This window comes from Canis lupus, chromosome 32 (assembly GCF_011100685.1).
Source record: "Canis lupus familiaris isolate Mischka breed German Shepherd chromosome 32, alternate assembly UU_Cfam_GSD_1.0, whole genome shotgun sequence".
Taxonomy (NCBI): domain Eukaryota; kingdom Metazoa; phylum Chordata; class Mammalia; order Carnivora; family Canidae; genus Canis; species Canis lupus.
In genome coordinates this window covers 33,500,555-33,522,950 of record NC_049253.1, presented here as the reverse complement: position 1 = coordinate 33,522,950, position 22,396 = coordinate 33,500,555, and the positions used below count along the sequence as shown (strand labels likewise).

General features: G+C 42.2%; 1 protein-coding gene across 5 annotated transcripts in view; it reads right to left on the bottom strand.

The window, feature by feature from the left end:
• TMEM150C (transmembrane protein 150C) overlaps window positions 1-22,396 on the bottom strand; it is an 85,456-nt gene that overhangs the window by 15,389 nt on the left and 47,671 nt on the right. For all 5 annotated transcript variants that reach the window (XM_038582288.1, XM_038582287.1, XM_038582284.1 and 2 more), the window contains 3 exons: window positions 1,396-1,485; window positions 517-570; window positions 365-397 (listed from right to left, as the gene is read on the bottom strand). In XM_038582288.1, coding sequence (XP_038438216.1) covers window positions 365-397; window positions 517-570; window positions 1,396-1,475 — 167 coding nt within the window. In that variant the 5' untranslated portion in view covers window positions 1,476-1,485. The remainder of the gene's footprint in view (window positions 1-364; window positions 398-516; window positions 571-1,395; window positions 1,486-22,396) is intronic.

The following is a 22,396-nucleotide window of genomic DNA, read 5'->3' as shown; positions in this document are numbered from 1 at the left end:
TGTATGTTGAAATCCTAACCCCCAATGTGATGCTATTAGGAAGTGGGGACTTTGGGAGATATTTAAGTCACGAGAGTCAAGAGTCGAGCTCCTCCTGAATGGGATTAGTGCCCTTATAAAAGAGATCCCAGAGAACTGTCTCACCCCGTTTCTGTCGTGTGAGGACACAACCTAGAAGAGGGCCCTCATCGAAACCAGACTGCTGGCACCCTGATCTTGGACCTTCAGCTCCAGAGCTGTGAGAAATACATTTTGGTTGTTTATAAGCCACCCAGTCTATGCTACTTTGTTAGAGTAGCCCAAACTAAGTCACTCTCCCAACTTCTCCTAGGATCCAACAGATCAGAAGAGATTATCAAGTTACCTTATATATGGTGCATGCTTCACACCAGGTTTTCTGGAAAACAAAAAACCTAGGTTAAAGTACAGTCATTTGTGCACAGATTAGCTTCACCAGTGGGAAAATTTTTGTTAAGTCTATTGATAAACAATGAATTATCCAGAGATCAGCTTTACCTTTCAGCTGAGTTTAATGGGAAAATCTTGTCATCTTCCACAGCTATAAAGTATCTATAAAGAAAGTAACAATTAAAGTTTACAAAACAAAGAAAATTAAAAAAAAAGATTCATTTCCCATTTTTACTAGACTAGCCACATTCAATCATATTTACTGTTCTTCCCAACTGGAAAAATCTCTCTTACCATAATGTTTACCTATAGCTCACTTAGCCCTTTGAAGTTCAAATGTGACTATTAATACTATTTCTTTAATTTTCAAAACACCCCTCAAGTGAATGGTAATCATTAGAATTTGGAAACTGGAAAACAAAGAAATAAGACCTTATAACTTTGGTTATACACTAAAATTAGAATTCAGATTTTCTAATTTCTCTCAGTGAACTGCAAGGAACTGAAATAATTTGCTGGAAGGGAAATAGTACTTGAAATAATCAAGTGTGGGAGCATTTTGTGATAAGCTAAGACTTCCAATGCAACAATATTCAAATTATAAACATATCAAACCCGTCACACATCAAAACTGGACTATGCACCAGACCATGAATGGAATCTTTAGCATGTTCATGTAATGAGCAAATTTTGCAAATAATGAATCCCCATCACCAGTTTATGGAATGTTCATTACTGAAAGAACACAGGAGCACAAAATAAAACCAGTATCCTTCACTACTTGCTTTGCATAATGTATTACTCTTGCTATTTACTTTGGATAATAGAAGGGAAGACAAAATGGGGACTTTAGCAAGGTTGAATCAGTAAACCTTATGTTAAAGTATTTATAAATACGCTTATATAGGTATGCCATATACTATCAAAACTACATTTTGATATGTATCACACCCAAGTCCTTAAATAATTAAAAAAGAGAATACTCACACTATCCATAATCCAGCTGAAGTAAACAAAGTAAATACAAGAGGTAAAAACATCCATACGCTGCATTTCTTCCCATCCATGCCTGTACCACTGAAATAAAATCAATAGGCATTAATAACTAAGGCAAAAATTTACCTTAATCTTTCAGGGAGGAAAGAAAGTTTACACTCACTGAAAAAAAATTGTATTTTATGAAACCATGATCCAAATCAATCTATTACTGCCACTCACACTTGTGGAGATCCCTTACGCAGTTAACAAGTATGACTGCTATCTAGCATTAGCTTAAATATTCCAGAGCCTTAGTTGAGAACTAAATGAGAAACTTCTTATAAACACACTTACCTTATATAAGCATCGATATTTTTAAGAAAGGATGAAAGGGTTTGGGTTAAGACTTTCAGAAAGACTAGGTACCAAAGGCTTATTCCAACCTACTTTTTTTTAAATTTTTATTTATTTATGATAGTCACACAGAGAGAGAGAGAGAGAGAGAGAGAGGCAGAGACATAGGCAGAGGGAGAAGCTGGCTCCATGCACCAGGAGCCCGACGTGGGATTCGATCCCGGGTCTCCAGGATCGCGCCCTGGGCCAAAGGCAGGCGCTAAACCTCTGTGCCACCCAGGGATCCCTCCAACCTACTTTTAGTGTTATTATTAACATTTATGGATTTATGGCTCTATGGATCTGGCATGTACACATGTCTACAGCTTGGCAGACAAGAGTGCTAGAAACAAATGCTTACTAAATAAATTAGCAATGCAGGAGGAAATGACACAGGCTTTGCAAATCCGAACTTTTCTCATGACATGTTATTGAGCAACTATCTCCAAAGACTCTAAAGATGACTGTTTTGGAAAACAATGCATTGTGTATAATTCTAAATTAACTCCAATAAACACAATGGGAGAAAAGAACAGATGTCAGGCATTTTGGATGTTATATATGAAAGCAAAAATAAATGAATAAAAGAAATTCCCCACAAAAATGAAGTGAAAATGAGAAGCTGCAGGAGTGTGTATCAAAAATTGACCTCCACAGGTGAACTGACAGAAGAATAATGCAATTAATAGGTATCTTTACGGAGATATAATTGCTCATTATTTTGAGTTTTATAGTGAATCACAAGTTGCTTACGAGTTTGAACCAGCACTGCCCGTATCTGAGCACCTCCATGATACCTGCTTTTGCACGCTGACACTCACTCCATGGACCTTCCAAGTACTGGGATCAGAGAAATAACATGACCCTCCCTTGAGGTTGGTGACCGATAAGGAAGGTCTTGGTTACCAGAAGTGACCTACCTGATAAAGTAGATCTTTCAGGTGAGGGGCGACACCTAAACTTAATAATGTGTCTGTGACAGTCATGACAGTCATGGTGTAGTCTAAACAGCTGTCTGGGTAGGGATGTTAAATAAATGACACAATCAAGGAGTTGAGGGACATTAGAGCTACTTTCAATCAATTTAATCCAGTCTAATCCAATCCAATCCAATTCACAAGTACTGACATCCTGCTTAGGTCAGGTACCATACCGAGTAGTGGAAATAATTGAGATGAAGTCTCATGAATACAACTATTTATGTGTAACAATCTATACAATACATAAAAGCTGTTCTAGGAACCAGTGGTGCCTGGCTACCCAGTTTATGTAATGTGGAAGGATGATGAACACTTTAAGTACATCTACTATGGCTAGTCAGTGTCTATTCATTTATTTATATCCAGAAAATTGTGGGCTTTTAATAAAGCAATCATTTTGCTGACAAAAATCATTTCATCATTGGCCAGGCCAAGATGTAGAGTGAATACAGAAAATGGGAATGTTGATTGAGCATGTAAACCAATTATTCTAGATCTGCTCCTGAAGTCGGATGCTCTGACAGGATGAGCACAGATGAAATGGTTACACTGGAATAAGAGTTCAGAGACCTACTAGTTCTTAAACTTAATGTTGCCAATAATTGATTCCACGGGTCTGAGCCACTTACTTAAATCTGTAATGCCATTTCCCCATCCTGCTGCATGAAGACTGAATTTTAAAAGAGGGAGGACACCAAAGACTATGGTCTCACAAGAGTGGTAGTACCCTTGGAGGTTAACCTATGCACAGTATCTTATATGTCTGCAGTAACCGAATGCTCCAGTGTACCCACAATCAGCCCGCAGGGGAACTCCTGCCTCTTAACCATTTTTACAATAGACTGCTGAAGGGATGCTGGGTGGCTCGGTGGTTCAGTGCCTGCCTTCAGCCCAGGGCGTGGTCCTGGAGACCCGGGGTTCAAGTCCCACGTCGGGCTACCTGCATGGAGCCTGCTTCTCCCTCTGCCTGTGTCTGCCTCTCTCTCTCTGCCTCTCATGAATAAAATCTTAAAAAAAAAAAAAACAACACAATAGACTGGTGAATAAATCAATGCCAATGTGTTCAGATACAGTGGAAAGTACAATTGTCAAATGGGCAGATACTCACACTGGTACCCCTTATAGGAACCTCTATCTGGGCAACCAAAATCTGGAAGCAGGAAAGTAGAGAAGATAATTCTAAGACCATGTAACAATAGTTTTACATGCTTCCTTTAAAGAGAAGCAGAATCGTGGAATGGAAATGGTCTGGTGGTGCCCAGGATTGAAATCCACCTCTGTCACTATCTGTATGATCTTTAGCAAGTGATTTCATCTCTTAAGTCTTAGTAATTATGATGATAATACTTGGTAGGATTGTGCTGAGGATTAATGACAATGTAGGTGAAGCACCTCACACATAATACATGCTCTGTAAGTGGCAGCCATGCCAACTCTAACTGCCAAGCAGATCAGTGCCTGTGTTAGGACAAGGTACTTTCCCTCCAAGGCAGGGCTCAGGACAGCTTAACACTGTCTTCCTCTCTGGGCTCCTGCTTTTCTTTTCTTTTCTTTTCTTTTCTTTTCTTTTCTTTTCTTTTTTTCTTTTTTTAATTTATTTATGATAGTCACAGAGAGAGAGAGAGAGAGAGAGAGGCAGAGACACAGGCAGAGGGAGAAGCAGGCTCCATGCACCGGGAGCCCGATGTGGGATTCGATCCCGGGTCTCCAGGATCACGCCCTGGGCCAAAGGCAGGCACCAAACCACTGCGCCACCCAGGGATCCCCAGGCTCCTGCTTTTCTAGAAGAATGCAGACATCCTTCCTGCTATCGTTTGATATCTTTCAGTATGCACTGCTCTTCTAAATTTATTGTCAAAGCATCTAAGATAGCTAATGGCTACTCTCCTAAATTATTTTATTTTTGCTGGTTTAATTCTCATAGGGCAAACTAATATTCAAATTCTGGGAAAACTATACTGTATTGATTGCCTAATGATAGATGAAATTGCCCTCTCTTAATTTAAATGGATGCCTTGGGAGGTGAAAAGAGTAAGTCTGGATAGTTGTGTTATTAGCTTCCAATGGAACTCCTTTGGAGCTTCTTCAGAATTTTACCTATTGGGTACGCCATTTCTGCGGGGGGGGGGGGGGCAGGCATCAGTGACAGTGGCAAATTCACATGCTGTTGTAAGAAATAATACACAGAGATCCTGTGTATCCTTCAATCTCCCCAATGGTAACATCCCCTACAACCATTGTACAATATCAACAATCAAGATACTAACATTGATATAATCACTGACCTCATCCAGATTTCACCAGTTTTTGTTTTGTCTTGTTTTGTTTTTTAATGATTTTATTTACCGGGACGCCTGGGTGGCTCAGCAGTTGGGCATCTGCCTTTGGCTCAGGGCCTGTCCCAGTCTGGGAATCCAGTCCCACATTGGGCTCCCTGCAGGGAGCCTGCCCTGCTTCTCCCTCTGCCTCTGTCTCTGCTTCTTTCTCTCTGTGTCTCTCATGAATAAATAAAATATTTTTTAAAAAATAATCTTTCACTTGCATATCCAGAACCATTTGTTTAAAAGATTGTCTTTTCCCCCATTGAATGGTCTCGGCACTTAACAGGGTCTTTTGCAGAGCAAAAGTTTAATTTTTTTTTTTGAAGTAAGCTCTATGCTCAAGGTGGGACTTGAACTCACAACCAGAAGACCAAGAGTCTCGTGCTCTACTAACTATACCAGGCAGGTGCCATGCCCAAAAGTTTAATTTTGATTAAGATCCAACTTACCAAGATTTTCTCTTAATGGATTGTGTTTTTGATGTCGAATCAAAGAATTCTTTGCCTACTCCTTTGATCTCAAAGATTTTCTATTTTTTTCTAAAAGATTTATAACTTCACATTTAAATCTGTGATCTAGTTATGTCTTTTGTTTTTTGTTTGTTTTTTTTTTTTAAGTAAGCTCTACACCCAATGTGGGGCTTGAACTCATGATCCCAAGATCAACAGTCACATACTCTACTGACTGAGCCAGACAGGCACCCCTGGTTATGTCTGTTTATTTCCCTCCTTTCTTTCTTTCTTTCTTTCTTTCTTTCTTTCTTTCTTTCTTTCTTTCTTTCTTTCTATCTATCTATCTATCTATCTATCTATCATCATCATCTATCTTCTATCTATCATCTATCTGGGATTGCAAGCCAAGGAAGGGGGGAGGGGCAGAAGGAGAGGGAAAGTAAGAATCTTAAGCAGGTAACACTGAGCACAGAGCCAGATGTGAGGCTCCATTTCACAACCCTGAGGTTTTGACCTGAGCTGAAATCAAGAATCCAACACTTAACCAATTGAGCCACCCAGGCGCCCCATGGTTATGTCTTTTTAAACTATAGATTTCTATTGTCTTATTGAAGTGGGTTAGATCCTAGACAGTTTATAAATCACTTTGACAAGGATCAGGAAATACGTGATGATCTAAGTCAGTTTTTTGAAATAATAAAGGAAGAGTCTTGTAATGAACACATTCTTTAGTCATAATACACCCTACCATACCAGGTTCTTTGGGCAACTGACAAATAGGAACTTAAGAACAGAACGATGAAGGGTGTGTGTGTGTGTGTGTGTGTGTGTGTGTGTGTGTATGTGTGTGTGAATGTGTGTGTGAATGTGGAAGGCTCCCTTCCCTACATTGCCTCCTTATCCATCTTTGAGTTACTTGGTATTGTTACATTGCTAACCTATCAATGCCCCATCTGACATATCTTGGTCCTGTTACTTCTTTCTCCCTCCCTGGTGGGACTGTACTAACTGCAGTAGAGGTCACTGTTACATATACTTTTCTGTCCAAAATCAACTATTTGTCCTTCTTTAGCCCATATGTAGCTTATAAATTATTATTTTTTTGGATTTTATTTATTTATTTATTTATGAGAGACAGAGAGAGAGAGAGAGGCAGAGACGCAGGCAGAGGGAGAAGCAGGCTCCTTGCAGGGAGCCTGATGTGGGACTCGATCCCAGGACCCCGGGATCACAACCTGAGTCAAAGGCAGACACTCAACTACTGAGCCACCCAGATGCCCCCCATGTGTAGCATATAATGTGACCAAAGACCCTGCAGTAGAGAAACAACACTGATGCATTCTCTACTCCCTGTGCTGGAGGAGGATTTGGAAGGTGGCAGCAAATAACATTTGATTTGGTTACGTTTCATGATATTCTCTGAGCTGTTCTGGCTTGGTAAGTTTAGATATTTGATTGGAAGTACCTCTGCAAAGAATAAATGAATAGATCTATTAAATTAACTCTCTTCACTGCTTCATTGTTATCTGAGAATTAAAAGTTGAAACTGAGATGGTTCACTTTCTTCTATCCTTCCAGACCCCATCAAAATAAATTGGTCCATTGTTTCCAGTCACATTAGAAAGTGTCACTCAAACTTTACTTACATTTTCTAGCAAGGACACAGTCTAGTCTTTCCTTGGAGCTATAGCAACACAGTGCCTACAGGCTAAGAGAGTACATTTCCCCTTGTCTTTTGAGGAAATAGGGGGAATGGGGAAAGAACACTCCATACACCTAAGACACTTGTATCTTTCCATTCTGAATTATACTTCTTCTTTTTATTCCGTGTAATATTTACTCCATTGATATTAGCCTTCCAATAATACTGCATAGTAAAGAAACTTAGGATGGTCCCCGTGTCTCAAATGCTAAACTATATCTAGAACAATAGCACCTAATGAATTTCTGATGAAAGGAGAAGAGCCAAAATTGCACAAACCTTCTCGAAAGGAGTCTGGCATTTAGATTTGGTTTGGAAGGCTCTCCTCCAAATGGTATCATTTATCCAAATGATTTGCAAAGCTGTTATCCAGATGGTCAAATCCTTCTAGAGAGCCAATACCAGCTCTGTGTATTCTCTGTACATTTTAATTGTGTGTTCTTTTCTTGCAATAAATATTCCCAAAGCTTGAGTGATCTTCACTCTCCTTCACCCCATCTGTAGCAGGTGCCTAGTGGAGACTCTTCAGTACAGAGTCAGAAGCTAAAAATCCTGATCTGCCCCTTGCTTCCCTGAAGCTTCAGTTCTTCCTCAGAGAGAACCTGAACCGTATCAAACATGCGTGGTGGCTCCCGCTGGTGACGCTTTTGTTCTTCTGTAAGTCTTCTGGCTGTAAATCCTCAAGAGAATACATGGCCATTGGAAAATCTACAATCTCATGGAAGCAAATGCACTGTTAATTTAATCACACTTTACCTCAGCACCTGAGTCCAACTATCTCAGCACCTGAGAGTCCAACTGACTCAGAAGAGGGGTTGTGATAAAGTTGAGGTCATATAATTATTCTTTTATCATCAAATTCCAAACAGATGGTTCTTACAGTATAACTTCATGAAGCTACTGAAGTCAAAGAATACAGCATACTCTTACCAATGATAACCTTTGATGACAAACCTCCTACTCTATCAGGTGATGGTAAAACTCCTCCAATCTACAAATGGAAAAGTAAAGCCCACTGGATCATCTTCATTTACAGATTTTACAATGTTATTAGTGAGAAACCACTTATAGTAAAATATCTCCAAAGTTAAGATAATATTTTCTGGGGCTGGAAAGGACTTGCCTGTTATGAATTAGAAGGATTTTGCACAACCTACGGTAATAGGAGGCAGCTGTAGCTCAAAGACTCTGGAGCCAAATGACCATGCCCTTGAATCCTGGCTCTGCCACCTACCAGTTGTGTGAGCTTGGTTGTTAAGCTCTGTCTCTCTGCCTCAGTTTCTTCATTAGTCAAATGGGAATAATAATGGTACTTATTCAGAGGGTTTTTATGACAGTTGGAAATACATTGAAAGAACCGATAACTGCCTAGCATTTGATGGCTTTTTTTTTAAATTTTTTTTTTATTTATTTATGATAGTCACACAGAGAGAGAGAGAGAGGCAGAGACACAGGCAGAGGGAGAAGCAGGCTCCATGCACCGGGAGCCCAATGTGGGATTTGATCCCAGGTCTCCAGGATCGCGCCCTGGGCCAAAGGCAGGCGCCAAACCGCTGCGCCACCCAGGGATCCCTGATGGCTTTTTAATAAAATGTTAACAATATATTCCACTGCAAGTGATGTTCGGGATCTTCAGCTATTTTTTTTTTTTTTTTGTAATTTATCAGGAAATGAGCTCCCTGCCAAAGCAATTTTTCTTTCTGCTCTCAGGGCCAGCTGGAATGGAACAGGAAAGATTAACGAGTCACCCACTAAGAACTGGGATTGTCACAATGTCTATGAACCAAGAGCATCTTTGATTTTTTTTTTTTTTTAACCTTCTGGGAATCTTAAGTTATTTTCCAGTCAGTCGTGTCATGGGTAAATGTGAAAGGCTTGTGTTATTTTGTAATTCATTTACAATTATAAGGGGGTAATAACAAGGACTACTTGCTTTGTTTTGTTAAATGTTTACAGGCTCTCAGATATAAATCTGCAATACAACCAGCTCATTACGCTGACGGTAAAAATTTTGCTTTCACTGAATCCTAAGTTTGGGAAAACATAATTTGAGTGACCTGGTGTCACCCTAAAATATATGACTTTCTTTAATTGGATGAAAACAACATCGTTCAATCAATGAGGTCGATTTTGCCCCAGAATAATTTTCATGAGCACTGGCAAGAGATAATATATTAATTAGTAAAAGATTTCTGTAAAATATTACCATCTCCAAAAGAACATGATGATTTCTAACTAGAAATCATGGTGACTGGTTTTTTCCCCAGTGCTCTCTTGATTTCTAAAAGCAGTTACCATCATTCGATTGACAGATCACTATAGGGATCTTCTCATGCTAGTGGCTCAAAGAACTCTTTCTCTCAAAAACGGATGATAGACACTGTCCCCACACCATTTATGGAATAATCCCAGAAAGAAGTCCCTTCTAGCAGTATTTCAATTTGATATCTTCTTAGAATTTCTAAGCCAAAATCCTCCCCAGAGTCCATTTATATCTTTAACAATATTTTAAAATGTTGCCCATGTGGCAGATTTATTGCCAACCCACTAGTCATTTCTCCTCTTTTTCTTAGCCAACAATGTCTAGTTTTATTCAGGACTGTAATGCGTTCAGTCCTGACTGGTGTAAGTCCCTACTGGTCTAAGCCAATCATAGTTATCTGGTTTCTGTGATGAGTATCTTTCCAGACCCCTTGAATCTGGCCAGTGAGAGTCAAGGGGAAGTCTACTTGCTGAATAGCAAATGAGAAGGGTTTGCATCCTTGATCATGGAAAGCATCTTTTCCTCCACTCTTCTCCTTTCCCACTTGGGATGCTATTTTGAAAATATGAAACCTAGTGCCATGTTAGTTATAATATAACCATGAGACAACAAACACGAGGATCCAAAGACAACATACTGAGGATGGTAGAGTAGAAGATGGAAAGAACTGAGTCCTTGATAGCATCATTGAGACCCTGCACCAAATTTCCAGTGTCACCAGCCATCAAAATTCCTGTACTGTGAATCAGTTTAGCCTTTTTTGCATTATTACTGTAGTTTGGTAAAGCACTAGAATCCATTCTCCTTTCTTCCCTTATAACTGAGCAAATGGCTGCTCAACTACACCATAATTAGCAGCCTCCCTTTCAAGTAAGTATGGCCTTATAGGTCTTTCCAGTGGAATGTGAGTGAAGAGTGTTCCTATGATAATAGTATAGTATCATATGATAATAGCATTGTATTATATAGGAAAAGGTCTCTATCTTCTAGAGACACATACTGAAGCATTTAGGGATTAACTATCATATACAATTTACTTTTAAACACTTCATCATTGAGGTGATGAAAAGGTTTTGGAGGGAGCACCTGGTTCGCTCAGTTGGTGGAGCATGCGACTCTTGATCACAGGGTTGTGGGTTTGAGCCCCACACTGGGTGGAAAGATTGCTTAAAATAAAATCTTAAAAAAATGAAAAGAAAAAGTTTTGGAAATAGAGTGATAATGATTGTACAACTTTGTGAATGTAGTTAATGCCACTGAATTGTATACTTAAAAATGGTTAAAATGGCAAAATTTATGTTATATATATTTCACCATAGTAAAAAAATAGCACATCATAAAAATGAAACAAACCCATTAGGATATCTATTATCAAAAAATCCCACAAAAATCCCAGAAAATAACAAGTGTTGGCAAAAAGGTAGAGAAATCGGAACCTGTGTATGCAGTTACTGGGAATAGAAAACAGAGCAGCTGCTGTGGAAAACAGTGTGGAGGGTTCTGAAAACATTAAACCAGATATTAACATATGATCTGGTAATTCCATTTCTGGTTATAAGGCCATAAGGATTGAAGGCAGAGACTTGATGAAATACTTGCACATCCATGTTCACAGCAGCATTTTTCACAATAGCCAAAGGGTGGAAGAAACCTAAATGCCCATCAGTGGGGAAATGGATAAACAAAATGTGGCACATACATACGTACAATAGAATATTACTCAGCCTTAAAGAGAAAGGAAGTTTTGACCAACGCTACAACATGGTTGACCCGCGAGGACACCACATTAAATAAAATAAGCCCGTGACAGAAGGACAAAGAGTGTATGACTGCAGTTTTGGGGTAATTGGTAGCCAAAATCACAGAGACAGAAAGTAGGATAGGTTGCCAGGGTCTGGGGAGCAAGAGGGAATGGGGAGTTCATGTTTAATGGGGACAGAGTTTCAGTTTTGCAAGACAGAAGAGTTCTGGAGATGGGTGGTGGTGAAGGTTGCACAACAGTGTGAATGTACTTAATGCCCCCGAATTACACCCTACAATTGGTTAGAATGGTAAATTTTACGTTAGGATGTTTTACCAAAATTAAAAAAAAAAATAAATGTAGGGAAAATGTCTTGCAAAAATCTGGTCCGTGTCAACCAAGTTCCTTGATTCTTTAAAAAGAAAGAAAGAAAACAAAACTGTCACCTGATATGTCTGCCTTGGAAAGCAGATCACATTCCGATTGTGCTTATAACTTTACAAGAAATGATGGAAAAGTGCCTGCATATTAATATGAATTAGCTTTTCTTGTTCTTAGTATGAATTGTAAGAAAGAGACTAGCCTCAGGCAGAACGGACTGTTTGCAAAGAGACAGATGCAAAAGAAAGCGAAGAGTTTAGAAATTTGGGACCTGGAAGGGTTGGCAAAGCCAGTGGCTTCCATACCTCAAATTGCATGAGGAAGGGGATGAGAAAAAAAGCATGTTGCCCTCCTTCCAAAGTTTTTTGTTTCAGGGGCCCCAGTACAGCTGCCATTAAGTTGAGAGAGGAAAGCATGGGAGCAAAGGAATAAAGCAGGCTTAAGAGCCACGACTTGGAAAGAACTTTGGGAGAGACTGCTGGTATGTGAACTGCCTGGAAATTCACAGATCAGAAGCCAGTGGAGTTTCTGAGGGAATTGTGGTTTCTGTGAAGGTACTGCAGCCAAGCCAGTGGAACCTTGTGACCGCTGTACTCTCAGACTTCCAAATCTGCACCAGCAGGCAATGCACTGCAAAAGCTGTACAGCCACCAAGGAGGGCATATCACAACACCCACTTCAGTTTGGCTAAAGACGATAGGAAGATGCCCCCCAAGGTCCTCCTGAAGAGCAGAATCAGAGTTACATCTGGGAACCTCCTCCTCTGCCAGGGCAGGGAGCCTTCCCATGGCCTCCTCCAGGATTCTAGCATGGCTATGGGCCAGGGGCTGCTGTATGCATTTCCTTCTCCTCTTTTTATGAATGTCAATTTCTTTCTAAAGATTTTATTTATTTATTCATGAGAGACACCGAGAGAGAGAGAGAGAGAGAGGCAGAGGCACAGGCAGAGAGAGAAGCAGGCTCCATGCAGGGAGCCCGATGTGGGACTTGATCCCGGGACTCCAGGACCACACCCCGGGCCAAAGGCAGGCGCTAAACCACTGAGCCACCCAGGGATCCCCTGAATGTCAATTTTAATTGTGGTTTTCCACCCCCTGCCCTACCATTGTACGTTGAATGTGAGTATAAGTGTAGAGGGGAGATCACTGGCCTTTCAGTTCCCAGGTTGCCAGACCATTCAGAGCCACACCCAAACCTGATGGAAAGGACTGTGCGTTACCCAGAGACCGTAGACTTTCAGGTGGTGCACTAATGGGTGGGTTCTGTTTGTCTCCCTTGGGATGGAGACAGAGTGTTCTACATGTTGGAAATAGGGTGCTCAATGATATTTGGTAGCCAGAGGGACCGACTGTGACCAGACTATTAGCTGTCTATGAAGATCCATTCTCCCCTTCTTCTATGTTCAAAGAATAGCTAGACCTTAGACCGCCCAAACCCTTGTGCGCTATGAAGTCACCACGTGACTAAATTCCTGCCAATGGGATCTTCCCGGCCCACCATACACACCTCTCAAACACTCATTTCCTATGGGCTGAGATGGTGATGAGAGGAAGCAAGAAGGTGTGGCCTGGCTAAGCATGGCCTGGTTGTCAGGAACCTCTCCTCCTCCAGTGATATGGGGCCATCACCCTGGACTGTTACATGAGAAAAAAGATAAACTTCATTTTTAAGCCATAATACTGCTGGGTTTCTTGTTACAACAACGGGATCTTTTATTCTAGCTGACATTCAGATACTCCAAGTATATTCACATACTCCATTGATAGGCCAAATATCTTCTCCAATACCTCACATTATTCCACATAAAAACGACAAGTCACTCTGTCCACGAGCTACTTGGAAGGTACATGGATTCTTAGGCAAGAATAATTTAACAGAATTCTACCCTGGTGAATCAGATGTTCAAGCAAATAGGTGGTTTCTCAAAGTATGTGGAAGCATTAAGGCTGGGGAATGGCTTCCTTACTTAGCAGCGACTAATCTTTCATCTATAGTTTTTACAAAGGTTTTGTAAATGCACACGCATACCTTCCCCCCCTAAGGAGCTAGCTGCATTTTATAAATCTGGAATCAAATGAATACTCTCGGTATCCTGGGAGGCATAAAAAAGGCTAGGTAACATTACTAATTTTATTTTATAGATGACAATGAAGCGTTTACTCTCGACATGCCTGATTCAGCAGCTCTAAAGAATCTTTTCTAGATCTTCCACCATATGCAATTACCTCATGTGCCTTCCTATCCCTAAGGCAAAAACCACACAACAACAACTCTCTATAGCAGTGTGACCACAGCTAATTGAAAGTGAAGTCCTCGTGCCTAAAAGTCCGTAGCCTACAGCTTTAAAAGGATATCACGGCAACCTTTTCTGACCCACAGTCCCAGCTCCAAGTGCCAAAACAAACTATGACTCCTCACGACGCTGACTCTCCCTTCCTACACTCTGACACCAGCAAGTGGTTTAAGGAAGAGGAACAACTAAACATGAAAACAAAACAGAGCAAACAAGAAATCCCCAGGGGACAGATACAGCCGTCCACTAAGTTCAAGAGTTGGGGACCCTGGGAAGGAAACTCAGGCAGGATCTTATACGGCTTAGTAGTAGAACGCCAAGCTAAGAAATGCGAGGCTACCGCACATGACCATCAAACCCCAAGCCCTGAATTTGGAGGTCATGGTCCAGCCGACTGGCAGCTGCTGGGTGGATGCCCTATACTGAAGGCGATGGTCCTCTCTCCGTTCGAGTGGGAATGCAGACCGTAGCCAAACCGTGAACACAGCCTGGATCCAGAGTCTCGAGTTTCAAGTTCAGGCTCTGCCACTTAGTTTCGGGGTGATGTACAAATTGCTTAATCTCCCTAAACCTCAATTTTCTCATCTATAGAATGGGATCATAATAGTACCTATTTCCTAGGGCTGCCACAAGGATTAAGGGAGCTGATACATACAAGGCTCTTTGATAAGCATATGGCAAGCACTCAATAATTAGAAGTCTATTATTATAAGCGGCTGTCTTTTTTTTTTTTTCAGATTCTATATTTATTTGAAAGAGTGAGCAAGAGGGAGAGAGAGAGCAAGAGTGAGCACAAAGATGGGGAAGAGGCAGAGGGAGAGGGAGAAGCAGGCTCCCCGATGAGTAGGGAGCCTCATGTGGGGCTTGATCCCAGGACCCCAGGATCATAACTCAAGCCAAAGACTCAACTGACTAAGCCCCCCAGGCGCCCCTATAAGTAGCTGTCTTAATCTCACTGATGGCCTACTCATTTGTGATCCAAGAGGAACAAGTAGAATTACAGGTTTGTTCCACCTTAATGGGGATTACTTAGGAATTCCATGAGGAACTCCAAAGAGAACGTAGGACAGGCTTTTAACATTCTGTTGGTGAAGCAGAGTATGACCTTGTACAAAAATCCTCCAAACACTCTCTTAGAAATTATACTGATGACTGCTTTGGAAAGGCAAAAAGCACGTGAAAGATATGGGACCAGAGGTTGCTTTGCAGGGTTCAGACTGGTGCCAGGAGATGCCTGGGTGGCTCAGCGGTTTAGCGCCTGCCTTCAGGTGCGATCCTGGAGTCCCGGGATCGAGTTCTGTATTGGGCTCCCTCCATGGAGACTGCTTCTCTCTCTCTGTGTCTCTCATGAATAAATAAATAAAATCTTAAAAAAAAAAAAAAAGACTGGGGCCAAGAAGGTCATACATCATCTTGCATCCTTCCCATGCCAGAAGAATGAATCTGAGTTGTTACTCAGAACCCAAACTCCCCCAAACACTCAGAACGACTACATCACCAGAAGGAAAACCATAGAAACCAAGGACTTGTAAAAACATAGTTAACTGCCTGATGCCTGTTCTTCCACAGCCGATCTGCTCTCCACGCACCTTATGCAAGGTGACCTACTACAGTTTCTCCTTTTGTACAGTTCCCTGTCCAAAAAACTCCACCTGGACCTCATAAATTATCAACCTTCTTGGTCTTCCTCAACCCCTTATACCCAGAGATGAGGGCACTTCATGTTCATCGTAAGCATAACAAGGCTCCAGGGCATAAACAAGTGTGTGTTTCAGGATTAGGGGCGAAATTAGGAAAATCACCAATCAAGGTGCCTCACAGTTAACCAATGAAATGAAGCATGTGGAGCTGTAGCACGACCCAACAAGGACTTGCAAGTGTGCCACTAAGAGGACTGGCATTTTTGCAACTCTCCAAAGCAGTGGCTGGCGTGCCCTGTGGTGGCTCTCTAGTGTCCCATCAGCGGACCAATGACCAACAATACCATGGCTTTGATCTTGAGTTACTGGATCAGGACAGTGCTCTCCCACTGTCCCTTTCACTGCTCAAATGCCATCTCCGTTCTATGGCCCATCCCTACCTCCCTGTGAAGACCGAAGCCCTCCTCCTCTCCCAGGAAAGCAGGAAGGGAGAGAAAGGGTGGGGATGGGGAATCACCCCTTTAACACAATCACAGTCTCTCCCTAGTTCCTCCCTCTGTCCGTTCAGCCAACGGGGGGGAGCCCTGAGCTGACAGTCTCTCCCCCGCTGTGGCCTGGCTGCCTGGCTGCGGGACAGCGAACATCGAATATTGTTCCATCTTGCAGGACCTGCCCCTTGCCTCTGCTACTTCTCCCTCCCAGCTCTGCTACCTGTAATTCACCTCTACTAGCTCTGTAGTCCTTGGTCCCCTGGCCAAGGATGGACTGGGAAAACCATTAGAACCATCAGAACCATTAGAATTCTGAGTGTGTCTAAATAGTGCTGGACAGGGGAGAAGTGGCTTTGATTCTGAGAATGCTGAACAACCTGACAGTAAAGAACGGCCATTTGCCAAACTAGTCTTTTGCTTGATAGAAATATCCTCTCTCACAAAGCCCATTCACCAAGTCATCTAGAGGCCTATAATATGGTTTTTTGAATGGGGTTACTAACAAGAAAGGATTTTCCTAAGCAACTAACTAATGTTACTTTAACCCCATCGTGAATACATTTCTATTCTGATTGCTATTGTGAGTTGGCCTCCAAGGTTTGAGCTTTCTGGTGAACGAAGGAAAATACGTGCAAAGCTGAGAGCTGAGGCCGGGGCCACGGGCAGACCTCATGGGGGATGAGCACCCCAACCTCACCTGCTCTGCTCTCTGCCCTCTTCCTACACACTGAAGCCAGGGCCATGTCTTATCCATCTTGGTGCCCTCAAATCACCTGGACTTGGGAATTGCATGCACTTGGAATTAAGAATAGAAAATGGGAAGTGAAAGCCCCCAGCAATGCCATACCTGAAACAGCTAACAGCACGTTCCCCCATACGTGCACATGTGAGATCTTGTACTAAATGAGCTGTGGGCACTTTTAAAAGTCAAAAGAAAAAGAGGTCCTTTTGACCTTGTTCCCCTGAGACTATAGTCTCTACCTCTCCATTAACGGGGGCTCCATCCCTCCTATTTAAAGCCTCAGGGTCACCTTGGACACGTCAATTTCTTAATCACTCACATTCAATGTGCCAGGAAATCCTGATCTAAAAATGATTCTGAGAGGTTCCTGGGTGGCTCAGTTGCCTTAGGCTTAGGTCGTGGTTCCAGGGTCCTGGGATCGAGGCCCGTGTTGGGCCCTCTCCTCAGTAGGGAGCCTGGTTCTCTCTCTCCCTCTGTCTGCCTCTTCCTCTGCTTGTGCTCTCTCTACCAAATAAATAAAATCTTAAAAAAAAAAAAAGAATAAAAACGATCCCAAACTTGGCTACTTCTCACCACAGCGGCTAGGGAGAGCCTTTTTTTTTTTTTTTTTAAGATTTTATTTATTTATTCATGAGAGACAGAGAGAGGCAGAGACACAGGCAGAGGGAGAAGCAGGCTCCCTGCAGGGAGCCTGATGTGGGACTCGATCCTGGGACTCCAGGATCACACCTGGGCTGAAGGCAGACGCTCAACTGCTGAGCCATCCAGACGTCCCTAGGGAGAGCCTTTTAAAACACAGATCAGATCATGGTATTCCTTGGCTCAACACTCCGCTAAGGGTAAACACACAGGCACTCACCTCAGAGGGTGCTCCCCTGACTTCATCCACTATGTTCCCTCTGGCTCCAGCCACTCTGGCCTCCTTATGGACTTTGCACCTCCCTGCACTGCCCCCCCACAAATGTACATGACCATTCCTCCACGAATCTTCATCAAGATGGTACCTTCTTGGAGAGGGCTTCCCCCCAAACTGACTTTAAATCATCCTGAACTCCCTGCACAAGTCTGGTTTCTTCACTATGGCACCTGGTACTGTATTTTATCAATTTATTTTATTATCAAACCTTCTTTTTTCACTAAATGTAAGATCTATGAGGGAAGAAATTTTATCTTCTGGTTCCTGTTTTATCCCCAGTGTCTAGAACAAGGCCTGGCCCATTGTAGGGTGCTCAATGAATATCTGGTGAAGAATGAATGAAAGGCGCTATGCTTAGAGATGGGAAATATAAGAATTAAAAGAGTAAAACAAAAGCAGGAACGTTGGCTCCAGGGAACATAAATGTGGACACAAATAACTACGGTGTAAGGAGTAACCTGATTATTGCTATGCATACATTGAAAACAAAGATCTATGTCTACACTACAGTAAGAGTGATTCATTCTGACTATAGGGATTAGGACAGGTGACATTTGAGCTGGGCCTTGGATGATGAATAGAATTGCAACATACTGAGAGGGACTAGAAGGCTATCAGCAGAGAAACTGCCTGAAAAGGGAGTAGAAAATATTTGTGGAGAAAAGTTTGTGGGGCTGCGGGGCTGACGTGAGGGACATTGGTTAAGGAGATGTGACGTGGGAGGCAAGGCTGGGGAGGCATCTGTAGCCAAGCTGTATGGAGCCTGATAGCCTCACTTGGGAAGGGGGTTGAAGGGAATACATTCCTGGGTAAGGGGGGAGGATGGGTATCACTTTATTGAGTAATACAGTGAAGACAGTGCTTTGGGAGGATTAAATTCACTAATACTGTTTACAGTATTGTCAGGAAACATAAAGAGATGGGAGATAGAGAAAGAGGCAAAGAGGCCACGGGAAGGGCTGTCATGCCCATGTTCTAGTTACACTTGGGGGTTCTCTGGTTGGGAATGGCGAGCTTGCCAGGATGTGCCCTGTCCTTGTTACCTCACCAAAATCCACAACTGACCAAGGTAAGACAATGTGGAGAGACCACAGCATTGAATATTCTTGAAAGGACTGACATAATGGGAGTAAGCTCCAATAAAACAACACAGAATACATTCTGACAATCAGAGGTCACAAGCACTCAGAATTGTATTTCCTGATGAGTATTATTATTATTATTTTTTAAAAGATTATTTATTTATTTATTCATGAGAAACACAAAGGGAGAGGCAGAGACACAGGCAGAGGGAGAGGCAGGCTCCCTGAGAGGAGCCCTATACGGAACTCGATCCCAGGACCCCAGGATCACACCCTGAGCCAAAGGCAGATACTCAACCACTGAGCTACCCAGGTGTCCCTCCTGAGGAGTATTAAATGATAGATTTACAAAGGTAAAGAGATGCTTTCCATTGGTTTAGGGTACAAAGAAATTCTGGCATCTTAATGCATAGAATAAAAATGTGTACTGTCTTGACAGGCCATCGGAGAGCCAACTGCATGGTCCTGAAGCATTCTCTATGATGTTAAAGAATGAGAGGAAAGAGTGTGTTGGGTCGAAATGACCTGCTTTTATTAAAACACAATAGCTAAACCATGACTATAATTCAAAATTAGGTTTCAGGGGGATCCCTGGGTGGCTCAGCGGTTTAGCGCTGCCTTTGGCCCAGGGCCTGATCCTGGAGACTCGGGATCGAGTCCCACATCGGGCTCCCTGCATGGGGCCTGCTTCTCCCTCTGCCTGTGTCTCTGCCTCTCTCTCTCTCTCTCTCTCTCTCTCTCTCTGTGTCGCTCATGAATAAATAAAAGCTTTTAAAAAAACAAAATTAGGTTGAAGCTAAGATTTTCTCAGAAGTGCCATTTTATTCTTTGATTTTTCTTTTTTAAGGACAGAAAAAAAAAGTGTTTTTTCTTTCTTCAAGACATTCACTGTACATTTAGGTAGGCACTATACATTTTGAAAGAGAGAAAAGTATGTCTTGGGAGCCTTGAATTTCATTTTCTAGCTGTGAATGAATAGTTCATTTCTTTTATTTTTATTATTTTTATTTTTATTTATTTTATTTATTTATTTTTTTAATTAAAGATTTTATTTATTCATGAGAGACACAGGGAGAGAGAGACAGGAAGAGTCACAGGCAGAGGGAGAAGCAGGCTCCATTCAGGGAGCCTGATGTGGGACTCGATCCCAGGACCCCAGGATCAGGCCCTGGACTGAAGGCAGGCGCCAAACCGCTGAGCCACCCAGGGATCCCCAGTTCATTTCTTTTAAATTGCAAACAAGTTACTTGCAGCTTTCTCTAGTATCTTCAGAAAAATATCCAAGTGATTGTCTTCTCTATTATATCTTTCCTTCTTATTTATATACCCACCTAAAAAAACAAGATTGTATTTACATTCATTCAACAAGTCTTTACTGAGTGCCTCCCTTCCCCAGATACTGCTCTGGGTAGTGAGAGGAGAAGACAGCAATTATGAAGGGGCAAGGGTTCTGCCCCCCAAGGCATCTAGAGAAGACAGACACATGAAATGATTACAAATGCAAATGTAACAATTTTTGTCATACCAGCAAGCTCTACCCAGCCCAAAATAAAGCGTGTGTAATCCCAAATGAGAGAGCTGGGAAGAGATTAAAGGAGGAGGTGACATTTACAATGCTCTTGAAGGAATTCGCCAAGCAAACAAGCTTCAAAGGGCATTCTGGGCAGAGGGAGAGCCTGAACAAAGCCGCAGAAACACGATTCAGTTTTGAACCTATTTTATCAGTGAGGAGGATTCCAGAACAGTTGCGGTTGCAGTATTGAACTATGGCGGGGGGGGGGGGGGGGGGCAGTGGGAGCGACTGCAAGGTTCCTGGAGAGAGAGGCACCAGCATCTTGAACCAAAGCAGGAGCTGCTGGGACTATCATGAAACAGACAAACTCAAGAAATACTTTGGGGAAAAAAAAAAAAAAAAAAGAAATACTTTGGGGGCCTGGGGGCAAAAGCAGAAAGAATGCTTGATGCATTTCATTGCTGGCGAGGTAACCAAGGTAGGACCTGCAGTACACATCTTTCAATAAATAGAAACCCTTTAATTTGCTTCCACTGAGGGAATTTTTGTATTTGGGGTAAAGTCAGTTTGGGCTCGGTAAAGGAGAAAAAGTTATCGCATCGATAGGATCCATAGATTTTGTTCTCGAAGAGAGGTATGTCAATGGAAGTACATCCTGGGGATCCAATCAATACTGAAATTGAGTAATAAAACCAGAAGGGACTATCGCTTCCAAATTATACTTCAGTGATTTTTCTCCATTTGAAATGGCCACAAACCAGAAAACCTAATTAAGATGCAGGGAGAGAAAATGAGACTGCAGATTTACAGGAGATAAAGATTTATGGAAACTCAATGATAATCAGGATAAAGAGGTTAGAACAGCTCGTTAATTAAAGGATAACATTCCATTCTTTGTTTTTAATTGTTCAACAAAGAGAGATACCCAGTTCTCTCTCTCAGGCAGAAAAAATGCTTAACAGCTTCTGTTTGTAGTTACAAAGTGACACCCCTGGCTGCCGGTGGATGTCCGTCTGTTTTTCTGTGGCCTCACACAACAAATCCCTAAACTCTGCTGCAGGGGGGCCTCCGATCACTTTCACCTCCTCTCACTCCTTCCCTGGAGGACTGTAGCTGCCCACATTACCAACAGGCAGGGTGGCCGCACCTCTAGCCACTGCACCTTGGGTTCTAAAACCCTCTTTGCCCAAGGTCTGGTAGGGCAGGTGGTGCAAAGCCCACTTCTTGGCCCAAGGAAAGAGATTGTAAACAGGAAAGGGGAAGTATGCATTTTGGGGTTGGAGCTGAGAAGACAAGAGCGACTACAGGAGGCATTAAAAATAACTAGAGCAAACTTCTTCTGACAGCCAATGCTGGCCCCATCTGCTAAACTGGCCTGCCACTTTGAGACTCTGGAATCAGCCTGCCTGGAAAGTACTTCCTAGGTAAATAATAAAATCATAGCGACCACATTATGATGATAAGATATGGGCAGCAGTTAATACACTATGCACCTGATATTCTGCTAAGCCCTTTGTATGAATTCTCAAGTTCTCTGAGAACTCTGTGAGGTACAGACCATTACTATTGTCAATTTACAAATAAGAATACAAAGGCTTACAAGGGTTTAACGTCTTGCTCAGGGTCACACAGCCAGTAAGTGGTTAAGTCCCAGCTCTTGCCCACTACGTTCTACTAAAGTCTATTATCCTTTATTATACTCACCACTTACTGAAAAAACTCAATGAACTACAAAGCATGGATGATGTTCTAATTAATTAAATTTAGATTTTTTAAAAGATTTTATTTATTTATTCATGAGAGACAGAGAGACAGGGAGAGAGAGGCAGAGACACAGGCAGAGGGAGAAGCAGGCTCCATGCAGGGAGCCCGATGTGGGACTCGATCCCGGGACTCCAGGATCATGCCCTGGGCCGAAGGCAGGCGCTAAACCGCTGAGCCACCTGGGCTGCCCCAATTTAGATGGTTTTGCTTTGAAATCTTACTGACCATCTTTCTAAAATCTATCTTACCTCAGGAAAGACAATATACTCAGCATAACTATGTCTTTTACTGGTGACTGAGGGTCTTCTGCTGAGAATCATGATTTGTCTCCCATGG